The sequence below is a fragment of the Oncorhynchus kisutch genome, linkage group LG3 (assembly GCF_002021735.2).
Source record: "Oncorhynchus kisutch isolate 150728-3 linkage group LG3, Okis_V2, whole genome shotgun sequence".
Lineage (NCBI taxonomy): Eukaryota > Metazoa > Chordata > Actinopteri > Salmoniformes > Salmonidae > Oncorhynchus > Oncorhynchus kisutch.
Window position 1 is genome coordinate 72,626,402 of NC_034176.2, and position 20,074 is coordinate 72,646,475.

General features: G+C 42.1%; 1 protein-coding gene across 5 annotated transcripts; it reads left to right on the plus strand.

Annotated features, from left to right (window-relative positions):
* Positions 1-6: 6 nt before the first annotated feature.
* Positions 7-15,019, plus strand: LOC109888456 (zinc finger protein 143-like). 5 transcript variants are annotated; one of them, XM_020479650.2, is made up of 16 exons: positions 7-251; positions 1,056-1,168; positions 1,295-1,384; positions 1,639-1,722; positions 1,892-2,017; positions 2,492-2,685; positions 2,808-2,873; positions 2,949-3,062; positions 3,181-3,256; positions 3,492-3,617; positions 3,809-3,988; positions 4,096-4,323; positions 5,141-5,274; positions 9,468-9,623; positions 9,904-10,005; positions 14,540-15,019. In XM_020479650.2, the coding sequence occupies exons 2-16, from the start codon at positions 1,063-1,065 to the stop codon at positions 14,618-14,620; spliced, it is 1,863 nt and encodes a 620-aa protein (XP_020335239.2). In that variant the 5' UTR covers positions 7-251; positions 1,056-1,062; the 3' UTR covers positions 14,621-15,019. The 5 variants fall into 5 exon arrangements, with proteins under 5 accessions (XP_020335239.2, XP_020335237.2, XP_031669841.1 ...); XM_020479648.2 differs by having other exon boundaries at positions 12-251; positions 1,627-1,722; XM_020479646.2 differs by lacking the exon at positions 7-251 and having other exon boundaries at positions 305-1,168; positions 1,627-1,722.
* The last annotated feature ends 5,055 nt before the right edge of the window (positions 15,020-20,074 follow it).

Sequence of the window (20,074 nt, forward strand, 5' to 3'; positions counted from 1 at the left end):
AATGGCGTATGGTACACCCCAAAAGCAGAATGAGAAAAATGCGTGAAAAGGGGAGGTCATCAACCATGAATGAAAGGACTTTGAACCAATGAGATTACTAGTAGCTTGCGCGACTGAAATATTTGCCAATCATACAGATCATGTCGGGGCAGATGCTATCTTTGTACATGTTCAAGGGTGCGCGCACAGGAGAACATTTCCTGCCCTGATGCATGGTGGTCGAACCGAAGGGATTGTTGGAAATTTTAGAGGTTCGTATAAATGTGGTTTTACCCAGTGTGCCTTTCTACAGCCATATCCAGTTTGGGAGACGGAAGGGGATAGCTGTGCTCGGCGTTTGCTATGAGAAATATACTCAATTAAACCATAGTTTAAATCATGTATTGTCTAAAAAAGTGTATTATTCGCTAGCCCACATGCTAATTAGCACTAGCAAATTATTTGTCCGCGCTCTTCACACTACTAACTAGTTAACGTTAGCAGTTCGTTTAAGAGGCTAATCTGTAAACTCGATTTCCCCATTGACTGTTTCTTTAGCTAAATAACTTTCATTTTCTCCACATTGTTAGCTAGTAGATACATAAATGACAAACTAGCTAGCTAACGTTAAATAAATTTATAGAGTGTCGGTTAGTTAACGTTAATCGAACAAAAACTGTTCTCAGCTAACGTTAATGTCTAATTTAGTTCGTTTCCTATAGCTACCTAGGTATAGGTAACAAATATTCCATACCAATCACATTCATATTTGATACGGTAACGTTGTCTGACATAGCTAGCTGAAGCTGCACTGTTGACTTTCCTATCAAGTTCCATCCAACTTGGCAACAACATGAACTGTTGAATCTATCTGCTGTTGTACAACATGTCAGCTGGAAGTTTGATTTTTATTAGTGTATATATCAGATCTAGTAATGCAACATACATTGCTACCTAATTGTATAACGTGGGTCTTGTCGCATCCATAAATGACCATTGTGCCTCAGGCTACTGCAGTGACTGACTGCAGCCACACATACAGTGAATATAATGTGTGTGTGTGTTCGTCTGGACAGGTCAACAATGCTTTTGGCTCAGATTAACCGGGACTCCCAGGGCATTGCAGAGTTCCAAAATGCAGGTGGAGACACTCAGCAGGTCACTCTCTGTTTGGCAGAGGCTGTTTCAGGTAAGTTCACTTTCCATTTATTGGTGGGAATTCTGTCAAGTTTCCAGCAAAGGAAAAAGTTACTTACACATGCTGTTGTACATCTGGAGCCAGTTTTTTTTTTCTTGTGTCATTTTTGTTCAATAGATGGCGATCAGATGGACATGGACACTGTGAGTTTGCAGGCTGTGACCCTTGCAGATGGCTCTACAGCTTACATACAGCACAACCCTAAAGGTAACTCAAATGTCAATCATCTCCAAACATACAGTAATGGAGAGTGGCCATAAAGGTATTGGCTTGACTAACAGTGAACACTGCCCCATAAAGTAACCCCCCCCCCCCCCCCCAACGGTCTGATCATGTAGAAAGAGTTGATAACCTTGCTTGACCAAGTCATGACAGATTTATTCTTTCTATTGATTATTAGCATGATTTAGTCCATTATTTGATGAGAGCAGTCTGATTGAAGAGTGCAGTCTCCATTTCAGATGGCAAGTTCATGGATGGACAGGTCATTCAGCTGGAGGATGGATCTACTGCATATGTCCAACATGTATCAATGCCAAGAGCAGGTCTGTTTTCCTCTTAGCAATGTTAATTATTGCTGTGTTATAATGAATCATTGCTTATTTTGCTTATTCATATTTTGCTTATTCCTGACACTATTCACTTTAAGATTAAACTGTATTGTAATGGGAAAATTCATATAGTTATCAATATTTCCCCATTTTTACTTATCAGAGGAGGGCAACAGGTGGACAGGATCTCCTTTGTGTGATGTAATTGGAGGAGATGGTCTGAGACTTGAGGATGGTCAGGCTGTGCAGCTGGAAGATGGCACAACAGCTTACATCCACACGCCAAAAGGTTTGTCTCAATCTTAAAGCTGCGACATGTAACCTTTTGGGTGACCTGACCAAATTCACATAGAAATGTCATTCTCATTGAAAGCAAGTCTAAGTGGTCAATCTGTTCTATGTGCACTATTTCTATGCTTCCCGATCTTAAATTTAGTTTTTGCATCTTTTACTTTCGGTTTTGTACATGTGCCGAAAATATAATAGTTTTGGTTATTGAAAATATATTTCAGAGATTTAGATGGTACAATGATTCTCTACATTGCTTGTTTTGTCACATAAACTGAAATATTAAGCAAACTTAAAATAAAATAGCAACTAGGAAATGGCAGTGATTTCTGCGTATTTTTAAGATTGTTGTAAACCTTTTGTAAATGTGTTTTTACCCCGTGTTTAATTTTTTTCATCAGAAATTTGGATGGGTAAATGAAATAAAACAACTTTTTGCCATAGGGTATTAAACTTAACTGAAACTCCCTCACAGATACCTATGACCAGAATACCCTGCAGGCTGTTCAGCTGGAGGATGGCACCACAGCTTACATCCAGCACACAGTACAGATGCCTCAGACCAACACCATCCTGGCCATCCAGGCAGATGGAACCGTGTCAGACCTGAACGCTGATGGAACCCTCGACCAAGAGACCATCAACGTGCTGGAACAATACACCGCTAAGGTAGTTTGTTTTTGACATTGTATCTTTACAGCTCATCGACTCAGCATTATATGGAATTTTCAAATACCTTATCTGTTTGAGGTAAAATGGTCACTGGTTATTTCCCCCTTTTGTTTTCTCAGGTGGAGGCTGATGATGTCAACTCCGTACTGATGAGAGCTGAGCAAGATTGTGGTGTGCAGATGCAGGTACTATACTTATCATGTTTATCTATGTCATATCATATTTACCAGCAGCTTACATAGGATACATATTTCTTTCAGATTGTGCTTCAAAGGCAGAGTGGTCGTAGTTCTAGGGAGCAGCCTACAGAGAAATCTTTCCGCTGTGACTATGAGGGCTGTGGGAAACTCTACACAACAGCACACCATTTGAAGGTAAAGCACACTCACTCGCTGAAAATGACTTGGGTTCTTGAATGTAGAATGAGTCAGATTCAATAGGTCCAAATGACATCTGTTTATCTTGTGATTTGCTCTTTTCTGCCCTCTGCAGGTACATGAAAGGTACCACACAGGTGACCGGCCATATCTGTGTGATCACCTGGGGTGTGGAAAGAAGTTTGCTACAGGTAATAAACGACCTTCAGGCTAATGCAAAGGTCATAAAACCTTTGATATGAAGCCGAGGTGCTCTAGGCATATGTCATAGTAACCTTGTTGAAATGGCTAAAGAGATATCAGTTTCCTCAGTTTTAACAATTTCCCACTCATTATCTGAACAATGTCGGTCGGTGTGACTGTGATCCATTAAATATACAGCACGTGTTTCCAACTCAGCAAAATGTGTTTTTTTCCCCCCAAAAGGGTATGGCCTGAAAAGTCACATCAGGACACATACTGGTGAGAAGCCTTATCGCTGCCAGGAAGTGCACTGTGCAAAGTCGTTCAAGACGTCAGGTGACCTCCAAAAGCACATCAGAACCCACACAGGTACAAAACTTGTCCAGAGTCAGACTTATACCTAGTCTTATCCCTACATATGCAATCTACAGTGTACAACTAGTTTTTATTTTTGCCCTCGGATTTGGATTAGAAGTCATTTGATCATGCTGTTTATAAATGATCTCATCCATGAACTTGAAGAGGTCTTGAACAAGCTCATCATCCCCTCTGTACTGTAGGAGAGAAGCCATTCATGTGCCCGTTTGAGGGGTGCGGGAGATCGTTTACTACCTCTAACATCAGGAAGGTGCACATTCGCACACACACAGGGGAGAGGCCTTACTACTGTGCAGAGCCTGGCTGTGGGCGAGCCTTTGCCAGTGCCACCAACTATAAGAACCATGTGAGGATCCACACAGGTATGTAGTTCTTCTGTTTCTCTTTGTTAAAAGTCACACAACAACATTCAGTCCTTTTTGTAGTGTGGCCTTTTACAGTGTGATTCATGAATGGGATATAATTACAGGAGAGAAGCCTTACGTTTGCACAGTCCCAGGCTGTGACAAGCGGTTCACAGAGTACTCCAGCCTTTACAAACACCACGTTGTCCACACACCATGCAAGCCCTACAACTGCAACCACTGTGGGAAGACCTACAAGCAGATCTCCACCCTGGCCATGCACAAACGCACAGCTCATAACGTCACAGAGCCCATTGAGGAAGAGCAGGAGGCCTACTATGAACCCCCTACAGGTCAGGCTTGGAAGTCACCACCTTACACAGATGTATTAGTCATCAATGGATGACTTCATCTTATTTGTCTTTCCTCTCCTCTGTTTTTTGGGGAGGAGAAAAAAAAAGAACCCAACCTATGTGTACGAAGGTGTAACTAGTGGTGACCTAAACCATAAACATACAGGAAACTGCCAAAACAAAGGAAACGCCAACATAGTGTCGTAATAGGACGTTGGGCTGCCAGAACCGCTTCAATGCGCCTTGGCATACAAGTGTCTGGAACTCTATTTGAGGGATGTGACACCTTTCTTCCATGAGAAATTCCATAATTTTGTTTTTTGTTGAAGGTGATGGAAAACGCTGTCTCAGGCCCACTCCAGAATCTCCCATAAGTGTTCAATTGAGTTGAGATCTGGTGGATGAGACACACACTCTTTAAACCCCCTATGCTCCTTGTATATCCCTCTTTCAGATAAACTGAGATCTCTTCTTCTAGCCATGGTAGCCAAAATAATGGGTAAATGGGCATTTTATACATTACCCTGAAAATGATGGGATGTTTTTGAATTGCTTAATTAACTCAGGAACCACACCTGTGTGGAAGAACCTGCTTTCAATATACTTTGTACTCCTAATTTGCTCAAGCGTTTGCTTTATTTTGGCAGTTACCTGTAGATTACCTCTAAAGTCTGACGTATACCTCAGTGTTTAAAGGTTGACTCTCGATGAATCACTGACTGCTGTCATGCCCTTATCAGGACTGCAACCAGAGTAATGACTTGAGTCACGAGACAATTATTGAGAAATGTCATTGTTGTTATTCCATGTGTTTCAGAGGCCATCGATGATCCCTCAGTGAATTTTGCCCAGGTTGAGGAGGAGGAGGAGGAGTCCTGTTCGGAACAGATGACTGAGGCCATTGGTCAGCAGCATGTGCAGCTCATAACACACCCAGATGGAACCCAACAGGTTAGTTTAAAAGAAATAGTGTCTGCACATTAATTTAATAATTTCACCTGAAGTGTACCACACCCATATTTATAGCCATAGGACAAGCATCAATTAGAGCAGTCTCTACATGTAAGTTGAAAGGCAAATTTGTTTTGCTTTTTTATATATATATATATTTTTTAAATATATTTTTTATATATGATGTGTGTGGGTATATATACAGCATTCTGTATACATCTGGCCCTTCTATGGACACTGTGTTAACGAACCTCCAAACGAGCTTCAATGCCATACAACACTACTTCCGCGGCTTCCAACTGCTTTTAAATGCTAGTAAAACTAATTGCATGCTCTTCAGCCGATTTCTGCCTGCACCCGCCCACCTGTCTAGCATCACTACTCTGGATGGTTCTGACTTAGAATATGTGGACAACTACAAATATCTAGGTGTTTGGTTAGACTGTAAACTCTCCTTCCAGACATTAAGCATCTAGAATCAGCTTCCTATTTCGCAACAAAGCCTCCTTCACGCATGCTGTCAAACATACCCTCGTAAAACTGACTATCCTAACGATCCTTGACTTTGGCGACGTCATTTACAAAATAGCCTGCAACGATCTACTCAGACTGCATCCAATTTGCTATCACAGTGCCATTCGTTTTGTCACCAAAGCCCCATATACAGTTGAAGTCAGAAGTTTACATACCATAGCCAAATACATTTAAACTCAGTTTTTCACAATTCCTGACATTTAATCTTAGTAAAAAATTCCCTCTTTTAGGTCTGTTAGGATCACCACTTTATTTTAAGAATGTGAAATGTCAGAATATTAGTAGAGAGAATGATTTATTTCAGCTTTTATTTCTTTCATCACATTCCCAGTGGGTCAGAAGTTTACATACACTCAATTAGTATTTGGTAGCATTGCCTTTAAATTGTTTAACTTGGGTCAAACGTTTCAGGTAGCCTTCTACAAGCTTCCCACAATAAGTTTGGTGAATTTTGGCCCATTCCTCGTGACAGAGCTAGTGTAACTGAGTCAGGTTTGTAGGCCTCCTTGCTCACACATGCTTTTTCAGTTCTGCCCACAAATTTTCTATAGGATTGAGATCAGGGCTTTGTGATGGCGACTCCAATACCTTGACTTTGTTGTCCTTAAGCTATTTTGCCACAAATTTGGAAGAATACTTGGGGTCATTGTCTATTTGGAAGACCCATTTGCGACCAAGCTTTAACTTCCTGACTGATGTCTTGAGATTTTGGTTCAATATAGTCTTGAGATTTTGGTTCAATATATCCTCATGATGCCATCTATTTTGTGAAGTGCACCAGTCCCTCCTGCAGCAAAGCACCCCAACAACATGATGCTGCCACCTCCTGAATTTACGGTTAGGATGGTGTTCTTCGGCTTGCAAGCATCTCCCTTTTTCCTCCAAGCATAACGGTGGTCATTATGGCCAAACAGTTGTATTTTTGTTTCATCAGACCAGAAGACATTTCTCCAAAAAGTACGGTCTTTCTGTCCCCATGTGCACTTGCAAACCTTAGTCTGGCTTTGTTATGGTGGTTTTGGAGCAGTGGCTTCTTCCTTGCTGAGCGACCTTTCCGGTAATGTCGATATAGGACTCGTTTTACTGTGGATATAGATACTTTTGTACCTGTTTCCGCCATCTTCACAACGTCCTTTGCTGCTGTTCTGGGATTGATTTTCACTTTTCACACCAAAGTACGTTCATCTCTAGGAGACAGAATGCGTCTCCTTCCTGAGCGGTATGACGGCTGCGTGGTCCCATGGTGTTTATACTTGTGTACTATTGTTTGTACAGACGAACGCGGTACCTTCAGGCATTTGGTAACTGCTTCCAAGGATGAACCAGACTTGTGGACGTCTACAAATTTGGCTGGCTGATTTCTTTTGATTTTCCCATGATGTCAAGCAAAGAGGTACTGAGTGTGAAGGTAGGCCTTGAAATACATCCACAGGTACACCTCCAATTGACTCAAATGATGTCAATTAGCCCATCAGAAGCTTCTAAAGCCATGACATCATTTTCTGGAATTTTCCAAGCTGTTTAAAGGCAAGGTCTACTTTGTGTATGTAAACTTCTGACCCACTGGAATTGTGATACTCTGAATTATATTTGAAATAATCTGTCTGTAAACAGTTGTTGGAAAAATTACTTGTGTCATGCACAAAGTAGATGTCCTAGCCGACTTGCCAAAACTATAGTTTGTTCACAAGAAATTTGTGGAGTGGTTGAAAAATGAGTTTTAATGACTCCAACCTAAGTGTATGTAAAGTTACGACTTCAACTGTACTACCCACAACTGCGACCTGTATGCTCTCATTGGCTGGCCCTTACTACTACACCCACTGGCTCCAGGTCATCTATAAGTCTTTGCCAGGTAAAGCCTCTAAGAAATTCATCTTGATTTCATCAGACTAGAGAATCTTTCTCATGGTCTGAGAGTCCTTTAGGTGCCCTTTGGCAAACTCCAAGTAGGCTGTCTTATACCTTTTTAATGAGGAGTGTCTTCTGTCTGACCACTTTACCATAAAGGCCTGATTGGTGGAGTGCTGCAGAGGCGGTTGTCCTTCTGGAAGGTTCTCCCATCTCCACAGAGGAACTCTGGAGCTCTTTCAGAGTGACCATCGGGTTATTGGTCACCTCCCTGACCTAGGTCCTTCTCCCCTGATTGCTCAGGAAGAGTCTTGGTGGTTCCAAACTTATTCCATTTAGGAATGATGGAAAACGCTGTGTTCTTTGGGACCTTCAATGCTGCAGAAATGTTTTGGTACCCTTCCCTAGATCTGTGCACTGACACAATCCTGTCTCGGAGCTCTATGGACAATTTCTTCGACCTCATGCCTTGGTTTTTGCTCTGACATGCACTGTCAACTGTGGAACCTTATAAAGACAGGTGTGTGCCTTTCCAAATCATGTCCAATCAATTGAATTTTACACAGTTGGACTCCAATCAAGTTGTCGAAACATCTCAAGGATGATCAATGGAAACATGATGCACCTGAGCTCAATTTCGAGTCTCCTAGCAAAGGGTCTGTATACTTATGTAAATAAGGTATTTCTGTTATTTTTAATAAATGTGCAAACATTTCTAAACCTGTTTTTCGCTTTGTCATTATGGGGAATTGTGTGTAGATTGCTGAGAATAAAAATAAATACATTTTAGATTAAGGCTATATATAACACAATACTTAACAAATGCACTGTATTTATTTATTGATTGATTGAATATTATAACCGTGTAGACATTTTATGTCAGGTAGACAAAACATATGTTGATACCAAATAGTAGTTTTCATAATAATAAATGAATTAGATGGCATTCACAAGAAATGGCTTAAATGATGGAAACTTTGTTTGTTTATAAAGGTGTGTGGTGGAGCTTGTGCGGGTGCAGGCTCTTTATTTTCTACCTAGTTTTTTTGGCCCTGCACCCCACTAAAGGATGTGTGTTTGAACACACTTCACTACCCAACAGGTTAGCAAATACTAAACTAGAATGAGCATATTCATTCTATTTCTATGTTACCTCTCTTAATGTCTCAACAACCCCATTTATCCCCCGACATCTTCACACCTCTTTACCCATGGCACCGTACACTGAGGATGTTTTACATGCACACCAACAATTCAATATGAGACTGATTATGATAGAGGGCCAAGTATGGCATTAGTTGTGTAAACCCTTACCTATGCTTATCTTAATCAGTGTATGGTCATAATCAAACTAAGCGATTAAAACACCTGGTTTTCTGAGCAATCTTTCCAATTATAAGGACATGCAAACAGTTCAATCGGCGTTCCAGCAGTGTATTTGGTCTGCACATGTGCCAGTACTGCAAGCCTCCCTCTTATGCGCGAGTGAAGTGAGATTGGAAAAACTGAAAGTATGCATCTTAAATAGTTGTCACATACAAATGTTATACATTAAGTGTACACAACATTAAGAACACCTTCCTAATATTGAGTTTCAACCCCCACCCCCCTTACCCTCAGAACATCCTCAATTCATCTGGCATGGACTGTACAAGGTGTCAAAAGCGTTCCACAAGGATACTGGCCCATGTTAACTCCAATGCATCCCACAGAAGACCGCTTTGTTTAGCTATACAATATTTCATTGAGGGCAAATGGTAAGTTATAAGTTAGTGTATGATAAATTGTTACATGCTTTTCATTCCCAGGTCAGTATCTCCCAGGCTGACATGCAGGCATTGGGAAACACAATTACCATGGTAACCAGTGATGGCACCACCTTCACGGTTCCTTCCCATGAAATGCTTAATGCAGATGGTACACATTCAGTCACCATGGTAGCAGCAGATGGTACAGAAGAGCAGGTGAGTTTTACTAAAATTTTACCACCATGATCTAAAATTTCCAAATGTGTCCCTGTGTTTAGTTCTGTTTGATACCTTAACAGTGACAGAACTAGAATGATGACTAGTGATTCAATTTCTATCAACGCACCCACAGCAAACGCCAATAGAACTGTCTACTTTCCACTTAATGGGCAAAACCCCCTTTCAGACTTACTAATCATTGTAATTTGTAATGCGTTTTGGACTTTAGGTCTTAATACATGTTGGACCTCTTTCCCCCCCCCCCCCCCCCCCCCAGGTGGCCATTGATTTGGCCTCCTTTCAGGGCATGCAGACAGAGGAGGGTGTTCACCCTGTCACTCTGTTAGCCACCTCAAACGGCACACAGATCGCTGTCCAGGTAGGGGACTCCCTCTGACACAAAACACCAAGTATTGCAACATACAAGCAGGCCACACAATATATTCCCATTGGATGCTGAGAAGCATAATGAGTTCAAATGACACTACAGTAGCTTTAACAAACAGCTGTTTGTTAGCCTAACTCACAGCCTTACAAAGAAGTACAGTGCATTATATTGTAGTCACTGAGCTGGCCTACAGCAGTGTAAATCTGATATTAGGCCTCTTGTAGTCACTGAGCTGGCCTACAGCAGTGTAAATCTGAGATTAGGCCTCTTTTTGTATTGACCATCACTAAGGGTCCTATTCAGCCTTGAGGTACACGTGTTTTAGAAACTCTGCACCTCTCCTGTCTATTCCAGACAAATCCATTGCTAAATAGAAACAAAAATATTCAGTGTGTTGGTATTTATTTGTTTTCAACTATCACATCAGTCCTTCCATTGTGATGTTAATACAAGGTGTTTTAAGTAAATAAGGTTAGTCTTGACTCATCCTTGTAGACTCCATCCGTCAGTCTGCTATGTAGGTTTGCTTCCCTTTGACACCTACATGACGCCTTTGACGCCTTCTGTTTACTGCAATGGGAGGAGACTTACTTTAGTTTAAAAATTATCTAATGTGGTGGTTCATTTCTTTACTATCATATGAGGAGAGACAAACTTATAGCACACAAGTCAGAGTTATACTTAACATAAATCTTTATTCACTAATAAGTGAATATTTAATAATTTAATAAGGGAGCAGGTCACTACAACACACATGTACAGTGGGGAGAACAAGTATTTGATACACTGCCGATTTTGCAGGTTTTCCTACTTACAAAGCATGTAGAGGTCTGTAATTTTTATCATAGGTACACTTCAACTGTGAGACGGAATCTAAAACAAAAATCCAGAAAATCACATTGAACGATTTTTAAGTAATTAATTTGCATTTTATTGCATGACATAAGTATTTGATCACCTACCAACCAGTAATAATTTCAGCTCTCACAGACCTGTTAATTTTTCTTTAAGAATCCCTCCTGTTCTCCACTCATTACCTGTTAACTGCACCTGTTTGAACTCGTTACCTGTATAAAAGACACCTGTCCACACACACAATCAAACAGACTCCAACCTCTCCACAATGGCCAAGACCAGAGAGCTGTGTAAGGACATCAGGGATAAAATTGTAGACCTGCACAGGGCTGGGATGGGCTACAGGACAAGAGGCAAGCAGCTTGGTGAGAAGGCAACTTCTGTTGGCGCAATTATTAGAAAATGGATGAAGTTCAAGATGACAGTCAATCACCCTCGGTCTGGGGCTCCATGCAAGATCTCACCTCGTGGGGCATCAATGATCATGAGGAAGGTGAGGGATCAGCCCAGAACTACACGGCAGGACCTGGTCAATGACCTGAAGAGAGCTGGGACCACAGTCTAAAAAAAAATCATTAGTAGCACACTACGCCGTCATGGATTAAAATCCTGCAGCGCACGCAAGGTCCCCCTGCTCAAGCCAGCGCATGTCCAGGCCCGTCTGAAGTTTGCCAATGACCATCTGGATGATCCAGAGGAGGAATAGGAGAAGGTCATGTGGTCTGATGAGACGCACATAGAGCTTTTTGGTCTAAACTCCACTTGCCGTGTTTGGAGGAAGAAGGATGAGTACAACCCCGAGAACACCATCCTAACCGTGAAGCATGGAGGTGGAAACAATTCTTTGGGGATGCTTTTCTGCAAAGGGGACAGGACGACTGCACCGTATTGAGGGGAGGATGGATGGGGCCATGTATCGTGAGATCTTGGCCAACAACCTCTTTCCTCAGTAAGAGCTTTGAAGATGGGTCGTAGCTGGGTCTTCCAGCATGACAACGACCCAAAACACACAGCCAGGGCAACTAAGGAGTGGCTCCGTAAGAAGCATCTCAAGGTCCTGGATTGGCCTAGCAAGTCTCCAGACCTGAACCCAATAGTAAATCTTTGGAGGGAGCTGAAAGCCCGTATTGCCCAGCGACAGCCCTGAAACCTGAAGGATCTGGACACGGTCTGTATGGAGGAGTGGGCCAAAATCCCTGCTGCAGTGTGTGCAAACCTGGTCAAGAACTACAGGAAACGAATGATCTCTGTAATTGCAAACAAAGGTTTCTGTACCAAATATTGAGTTCTGCTTTTCTGATGTATCAAATACTTATGTCATGCAATAAAATGCAAATTAATTACTTAATCATACAATGTGATTTTCTGGATTTTTGTTTTAGGTTCCGTCTCTCACAGTTGAAGTGTACCTATGATAAAAATGACAGTCCTCTACATGCTTTGTAAGTAGGAAAATCGGCAGTGTATCAAATACTTGTTCTCCCCACTGTACAGTGCCTTGCGAAAGTATTCGGCGCCCTTGAACTTTGCGACCTTTTGCCACATTTCAGGCTTCAAACATAAAGATATAAAACTGTATTTTCTTGTGAAGAATCAACAACAAGTGGAACGACATTTATTGGATATTTCAAACTTTTTTAACAAATCAAAAACTGAAAAATTGGGCGTGCAAAATTATTCAGCCCCTTTACTTTCAGTGCAGCAAACTCTCTCCAGAAGTTCAGTGAGGATCTCTGAATGATCCAATGTTGACCTAAATAACTAATGATGATAAATACAATCCACCTGTGTGTAATCAAGTCTCCGTATAAATGCACCTGCACTGTGATAGTCTCAGAGGTCCATTAAAAGCGCAGAGAGCATCATGAAGAACAAGGAACACACCAGGCAGGTCCGAGATACTGTTGTGAAGAAGTTTAAAGCCGGATTTGGATACAAAAAGATTTCCCAAGCTTTTAAACATCCCAAGGAGCACTGTGCAAGCGATAATATTGAAATGGAAGGAGTATCAGACCACTGCAAATCTACCAAGACCTGGCCGTCCCTCTAAACTTTCAGCTCATACAAGGAGAAGACTGATCAGAGATGCAGCCAAGAGGCCCATGATCACTCTGGATGAACTGCAGAGATCTACAGCTGAGGTGGGAGACTCTCTGTCCATAGGACAACAATCAGTTGTATATTGCACAAATCTGGCCTTTATGGAAGAGTGGCAAGAAGAAAGCCATTTCTTAAAGATATCCATAAAAAGTGTTGTTTAAAGTTTGCCACAAGCCACCTGGGAGACACACCAAACATGTGGAAGAAGGTGCTCTGGTCAGATGAAACCAAAATTGAACTTTTTGGCAACAATGCAAAACGTTATGTTTGGTGTAAAAGCAACACAGCTCATCACCCTGACCACACCATCCCCACTGTCAAACATGGTGGTGGCAGCATCATGGTTTGGGCCTGCTTTTCTTCAGCAGGGACAGGGAAGATGGTTAAAATTGATGGGAAGATGGATGGAGCCAAATACAGGACCATTCTGGAAGAACCTGATGGAGTCTGCAAAAGACCTGAGACTGGGACGGAGATTTGTCTTCCAACAAGACAATGATCCAAAACATAAAGCAAAATCTACAATGGAATGGTTCAAAAATAAACATATCCAGGTGTTAGAATGGCCAAGTCAAAGTCCAGACCTGAATCCAATCGAGAATCTGTGGAAAGAACTGAAAACTGCTGTTCACAAATGCTCTCCATCCAACCTCACTGAGCTCGAGCTGTTTTGCAAGGAGGAATGGGAAAAGATGTCAGTCTCTCGATGTGCAAAACTGATAGAGACATACCCCAAGCGACTTACAGCTGTAATCGCAGCAAAAGGTGGCGCTACAAAGTATTAACTTAAGGGGGCTGAATAATTTTGCACGCCCAATTGTTCAGTTTTTGATTTGTTAAAAAAGTTTGAAATATCCAATAAATGTCGTTCCACTTGTTGTTGATTCTTCACAAAAAAATACAGTTTTATATCTTTGTTTTGAAGCCTGAAATGTGGCAAAAGGTCGCAAAGTTCAAGGGGGCCGAATACTTTCGCACGGCACTGTATGTGTGTGTATATATACGCGTGTGAATCGATTGAGTGCTCTACGATAATGATGGCTGGTCGACAAATTTGTTGAGAGCCCCGAGACAAAAGTACAAAGGTATTTTATAGCCAAGATACACCCCTTTCAATCTACATGCCGAACAACAGATGTGTGGAATGGGTCACAAGGTTAAGATTTGTATGAAAGATACTGTCTGCTGTGAATTCTAAGTATCTGCTGTAAAAACAGTTATTTGTGTAGAGACCAAGATCTTGCCCTGGGGTCATCTCTCCCTGGTTCCATATAGAACAAAACATTAACTCATGCTCCAGATTGTGGTCTCTTCACGTTTTATCACCCAAAATACATCGTAAATCTCATGTCAGTGTTATCTCCCAGAGGCCCACTTTCAGTTCACACAGACAATAGTTATAAGAACCCTCTTCTGTTGCATAAAAAAACATTTGATACAATAAAAGTATTTTGCTCTCGCACTAATTACGAGATTTTGTATTATGTTACTTACACCTGATCAGACCATCAATTTTGCGTAAATAATATTGTTTTCTCAGTGTGTGATTTCAACCTTTTCTGTTTCTTAGCTCAGTGAACAACCTTCACTCGAAGAAGCCATCAGGATAGCATCAAGAATACAACAAGGAGAGATGGGATTGGATGATTAGATAAGATAAGCCTTTCAATTTCTATTGAAATATTTGATATGACATGAACAACTGATCTATACAAATTCTACAGTTTTCTGACTTAAGGGTATTGTTCTTAAATCAAACATGGAATTCTTTATTAAGATTTGTAAATATAAATTTTGATATAGCTGCACCAAGAGTCTGTAATGCTGAAACATCCATTACTTTGTTGAGTAAGATGTGTGTTGCTGCATGAATGAGATTAAGAAATGTAAGGTGTGTTTGGACTTTTGGTACCATTTTTCCATGTGTGAATATTGTATTCTGTGTATATACAGTAAATAGCAAATGTTTTGAATCCAGCATATATTTTAACTTTGAATGTGTACAAATAATGGATACACATTGGTTGTTAAATAAAGCAGTACAATTCTATATTTTTGCACTAATTGTTTTTGTGATAATGTTGTAGATTTATCATCTGAAATCTACTTGATTACTATTGAAACAGAATATTGTTTAGTATTTTATTGAATTTATTTGTATGTGTAAGACCCAGTGTGATATTTGTTGATAGCAAGTGCTTAAAATGTCTACCACATCTTTACGTCAACTCATACTATTATATGAGCAGTTAGACAATTCTTATCAACATAAGATTTAAGATTTTGGGGCATATTTGCTTTTTGTGTAAATAATTGAATGATATACCAAGAAGCAATTTCAGAAATGATCAATGTATATTGTGAATGCTATAAGATTAGCCAAGGTTATAAAATGGCGCTGGAAGAAATGGCAGTAGTTTTATGGGCATCCAGCCGATTGTGCTATTATGTGGTTTTTTTTTTGTGTTATTTCTAACTTATTTTGTACAGAATGTTTCTGCAACTGTATCTTCTGGATATCTCGGTCCGATATCAGGACCGAGATCACTCACCTCGGATTAGAAGATTTTTTTCTACAACAAACACCCCACAGGACCGCCATCTCCGTTATTTGCAAGAGGAAGCGACGCAGGAACAGAGGACAAAGAGCCGGATGCCTGGTCAGGACCCGGAGAAGGCGACTGGGAAAGCTGCCGTTACCGTCAATACTACTCGCCAACGTGCAATCATTGGACAATACATTAGATGAGGTACGATCACGAATATCCTACCAACGGGACATCAAAAACTGTAATATCCTATGTTTCACAGAATCGTGGCTGAATGACGACATGGATATTCAGGTAGCGGGATATACGCTGCACCGGCAAGATAGAACAGGGGTCTGTGCATATTTGTAAACAGCTGGTGCACGAAATCTAAGGAAGTCTCTCTAGATTTTGCTCGCCTGAAGTAGAGTATATTGTGAAAAATTGCAGGCAACACTACTTGCCTAAAGAGTTTTCAGCTATACTTTTTGTGGCTATTTACCACCACAGACAGATGCTGGCACTAAGACCGCACTCAGTCAGCTGTATAAGGAAATAAGCAAACAGGAAACCACTCACCCAGAGGCGGTGCTCCTAGTGGCCGGAGACTTTAATGCAGGGAAATTTAAATCAGTTCTACCAAGTTTCTATCAACATGTTAAATGTGCAACCAGGCAGAAAATAATTCTAGATCACCTGTACTCCACACACAGAGACGTGTACAAAGCTCTCTCTCGCCCTCCATTTGGTAAATCCAACCACAACTCTATCCTCCTGATTCCTGCTTATAAGCAAAAATTAAAGCAGGAAGCAACAGTGACTCGGTCTATCAAAAAGTGGTCAGATGAAGCAGATGCTAAACTACAGGACTGTTTTGCTATCACAGACTGGAACATGTTCCAGGATTCTTCCGATGGCATTAAGGAGTACACCACATCAGTCACTGGCTTTATCAATAAGTGCATCGAGGACGTCGTCCCCACAGTGACTGTACGTACATACACCCCAACCAGAAGCAATGGATTACAGGCAACATTCACACTGAGCTAAACGGTAGAGCTGCCGCTTTCAAGGTGCGGGACTCTGTCCCGGAAGCTTCCAAGAAATCCTGCTATGCCCTGCGACGAACCATCAAACAGGCAAAGTGTCAACACAGGGCTAAGTTTCAATCATACTACACCCGCTCCGACACTCGTCTTATGTGGCAGGGCTTGCAAACTACTACAGACTACAAAGGGAAGCACAGCTGCGAGCTGCCCGTGACACAAGCCTACCAGACGAGCTAAATCACTTCTATGCTCGCTTCGAGGCAAGCAACACTGAGGCATGCATGAGAGCATCAGCTGTTCCTGACGACTGTGTGATCACACTCTCCGTAGCCAACGTGAGTAAGACCTTTAAACTGGTCAACATACACAAGGCTGCGTGGCCAGACGGATTACCAGAACGTGTGCTCCAGGCATGTGCTGACCAACTGGCAGGTGTCTTCACCAACATTTTTAACATGTCCCTGAATGAGTCTGTAATACCAACATGTTTCAAGCAGACCACCATAGTCCCTGTGCCCAAGATCACAAAGGCAACCTGCCTAAATGACTACAGACCCGTAGCACTCACGTCCGTAGCCATGAAGTGCTTTGAAAGGTTAGTTATGGCTCACAACACCATTATCCCAGAAATGCTAGACCCACTACAATTTGTATACCGCCCAAACAGATCCACAGATGATGCAATCTCTATTGCACTCCACACTGCCCTTTCCCACCTGGACAAAAGGAATACTTATGTGAGAATGCTATTCATTGACTACAGCTCAGCATTCAACACCATAGTACCCTCAAAGCTCATCACTAAGCTAAGGATCCTGGGACTAAACACCTCCCTCTGCAACTGGATCCTGGTCTTCCTGACGGGCCGCCCCCACGTGGTGAGGGTAGGTAGCAACACATCTGCCATGCTGATCCTCAACACTGGAGCTCCACAGGGGTGTGTGCTCAGTCCCCTCCTGTACTCCCTGTTCACCCACGACTGCATGGCCAGGCACGACTCCAACACCATAAAGTTTGCAGACAACACAAAAGTGGTAGGCCTGATCACAGACAACAATGAGACAGCCTATTGGGAGGTGGTCAGAGACCTGGCCGTGTGGTGCCAGAATAATAACCTATCCCTCAACGTAACCAAGACTAAGGAGATGATTGTGGACCACAGGAAAAGGAGGACCAAGCACGCGCCCATTCTCATCGACGGGGCTGTAATGGAACAGGTTGAGAGCTTCAAGTTCCTCGGTTTCCACATCAACAACAAACTAGAATGGTCAAACACACCAAGACGGTCGTAAAGAGTTCGCGACAAAGCCTATTCCCCCTCAGGAAACTAAAAAGATTTGGCATGGGTCCTGAGATCCTCAAAAGGTTCTACAGCTGCAACATCGAGAGCATGCTGACTGGTTGCATTACTGCCTGGTACGGCAATTGCTCGGCCTCTTGCTTGGCGTACGGCCCAGTACGGCAATTGCTCGGCGTATGGCCCAGAACATCACTGGGGCTAAGCTGCCTGCCATCCAGGACCTCTTCACCAGGCGGTGTCAGTGGAAGGCCCTAAAAATTGTCAAAGACCCCAGCCACCCCAGTCATGGAATGTTCTCTCGCCCCCCCAAAGCCTCTTTTTACGCTGCTGCTACTCTCTGTTTATCATATATGCATAGTCACTTTAACTATACAGTGGGGCAAAAAAGTATTTAGTCAGCCACCAATTGTGCAAGTTCTCCCACTTAAAAAGATGAGAGAGGCCTGTAATTTTCATCATAGGTACACTTCAACTATGACAGACAAAATGAGAAACTTGTTATCAGTATAAAAGACACCTGTCCACAACCTCAAACAGTCACACTCCAAACTCCACTATGGCCAAGACCAGAGAGCTGTCAAACAAAATGGTAGACCTGCACCAGGCTGGGAAGACTGAATCTGCAATAGGTAAGCAGCTTGGTTTGAAGAAATCAACTCTGGGAGCAATTATTAGGAAATGGAAGACATACAAGACCACTGATAATCTCCCTCGATCTGGGGCTCCACGCAAGATCTCACCCCGTGGGGTCAAAATGATCACAAGAATGGTGAGCAAAAATCCCAGAACCACACAGGGAGACCTAGTGAATGACCTGCAGAGAGCTGGGACCAAAGTAACAAAGCCTACCATCAGTAACACACTACGCCGCCAGGGACTCAAATCCTGCAGTGCCAGATGTGTCCCCCTGCTTAAGCCAGTACATGTCCAGGCCCGTCTGAAGTTTGCTAGAGAGCATTTGGATGATCCAGAAGAAGATTGGGAGAATGTCATATGGTCAGAGGAAACCAAAATAGAACTTTTTGGTTAAAAAAAGGACAGAATGCTGAGTTTCATCCAAGGAACACCATACCTACTTTGAAGAATGGGGGTGGAAACATCATGCTTTGGGGCTGTTTTTCTGCAAAGGGACCAGGACGACTGATCCGTGTAAAGGAAAGAATGAATGGGGCCATGTATAGTGAGATACATCAGCAAGGGCATTGAAGATGAAACTTGGCTGGGTCTTTCAGCATGACAATGATCCCAAACACACCGCCCGGGCAACGAAGGAGTGGCTTCTGAAGAAGCATTTCAAGGTCCTGGAGTGGCCTAGCCAGTCTCCAGATCTCAACCCCATAGAAAATCTTTGGAGGGAGTTGAATGTCCGTGTTGCCCAGCAACAGCCCCAAAACATCACTGCTCTAGAGGAGAGCTGCATGTAGGAATGGGCCAAAATACCAGCAACAGTGTGTGAGAACTTACAGAAAACGTTTGACCTCTGTCATTGCCAACAAAGGGTATAACAAAGTATTGAGAAACTTTTGTTATTGACCAAATACTTATTTTCCACCATAATTTGCAAATAAATTCATTAAAAATCCTACAATGTGATTTTTCTGGATTTTTTTCCCCCTAATTTTGTCTGTCATAGTTGAAGTGTACCTATGATGAGGATTACAGGCCTCTCATCTTTTTAAGTGGGAGAACTTGCACAATTGGTGGCTGACTAAATACTTTTTTGCCCAACTGTACATTCATGTACATACTACCTCAATTGGGCCGACCAACCAGTGCTCCTGCACATTGGCTAACCTGGCTATCTGTATTGTGTCCCACCACCCGCCAACCCCTCTTTTACGCTACTGCTACTCTCTGTTCATCATATGTATAGTCACTTTAACCATATCTACATGTACACACTACCTCAATCAACCTGACTAATCGGTGTCTGTATGTAGCCTCGCTACTGTATATAGCCTGTTCTTTACCTACCTTGTTCACCTAATAGCTTTTTTTGCACTATTGGTTTGAGCCTGTAAGTAAGCATTTCACTGTAAGGTCTACTACACCTGTTGTATTCAGCGCACTTGACAAGTAAGCTTTGATTTGATATGCTCAAGGGCAATGAATTAAGCTAAAATTCCCTCAATCTCTCACAAATGATCAAGGAACCCACCAGGTACAGCCCTAAATCCATAAACATGGGCACCCTCATAGACATTATCCTGACCACCTTGCCCTCCAAA

Coding starts and splice junctions, on each gene's coding strand:
- LOC109888456 (XM_020479646.2), top strand. CDS start 1,030: ATGTGTGTGTGTGTTCGTCTGGACAGGTCAACAATGCTTTTGGCTCAG. Junction 2,018..2,491: donor TTACATCCACACGCCAAAAG/GTTTGTCTCAAT, acceptor ACTCCCTCACAG/ATACCTATGACCAGAATACC. Junction 2,686..2,807: donor TGGAACAATACACCGCTAAG/GTAGTTTGTTTT, acceptor TTGTTTTCTCAG/GTGGAGGCTGATGATGTCAA.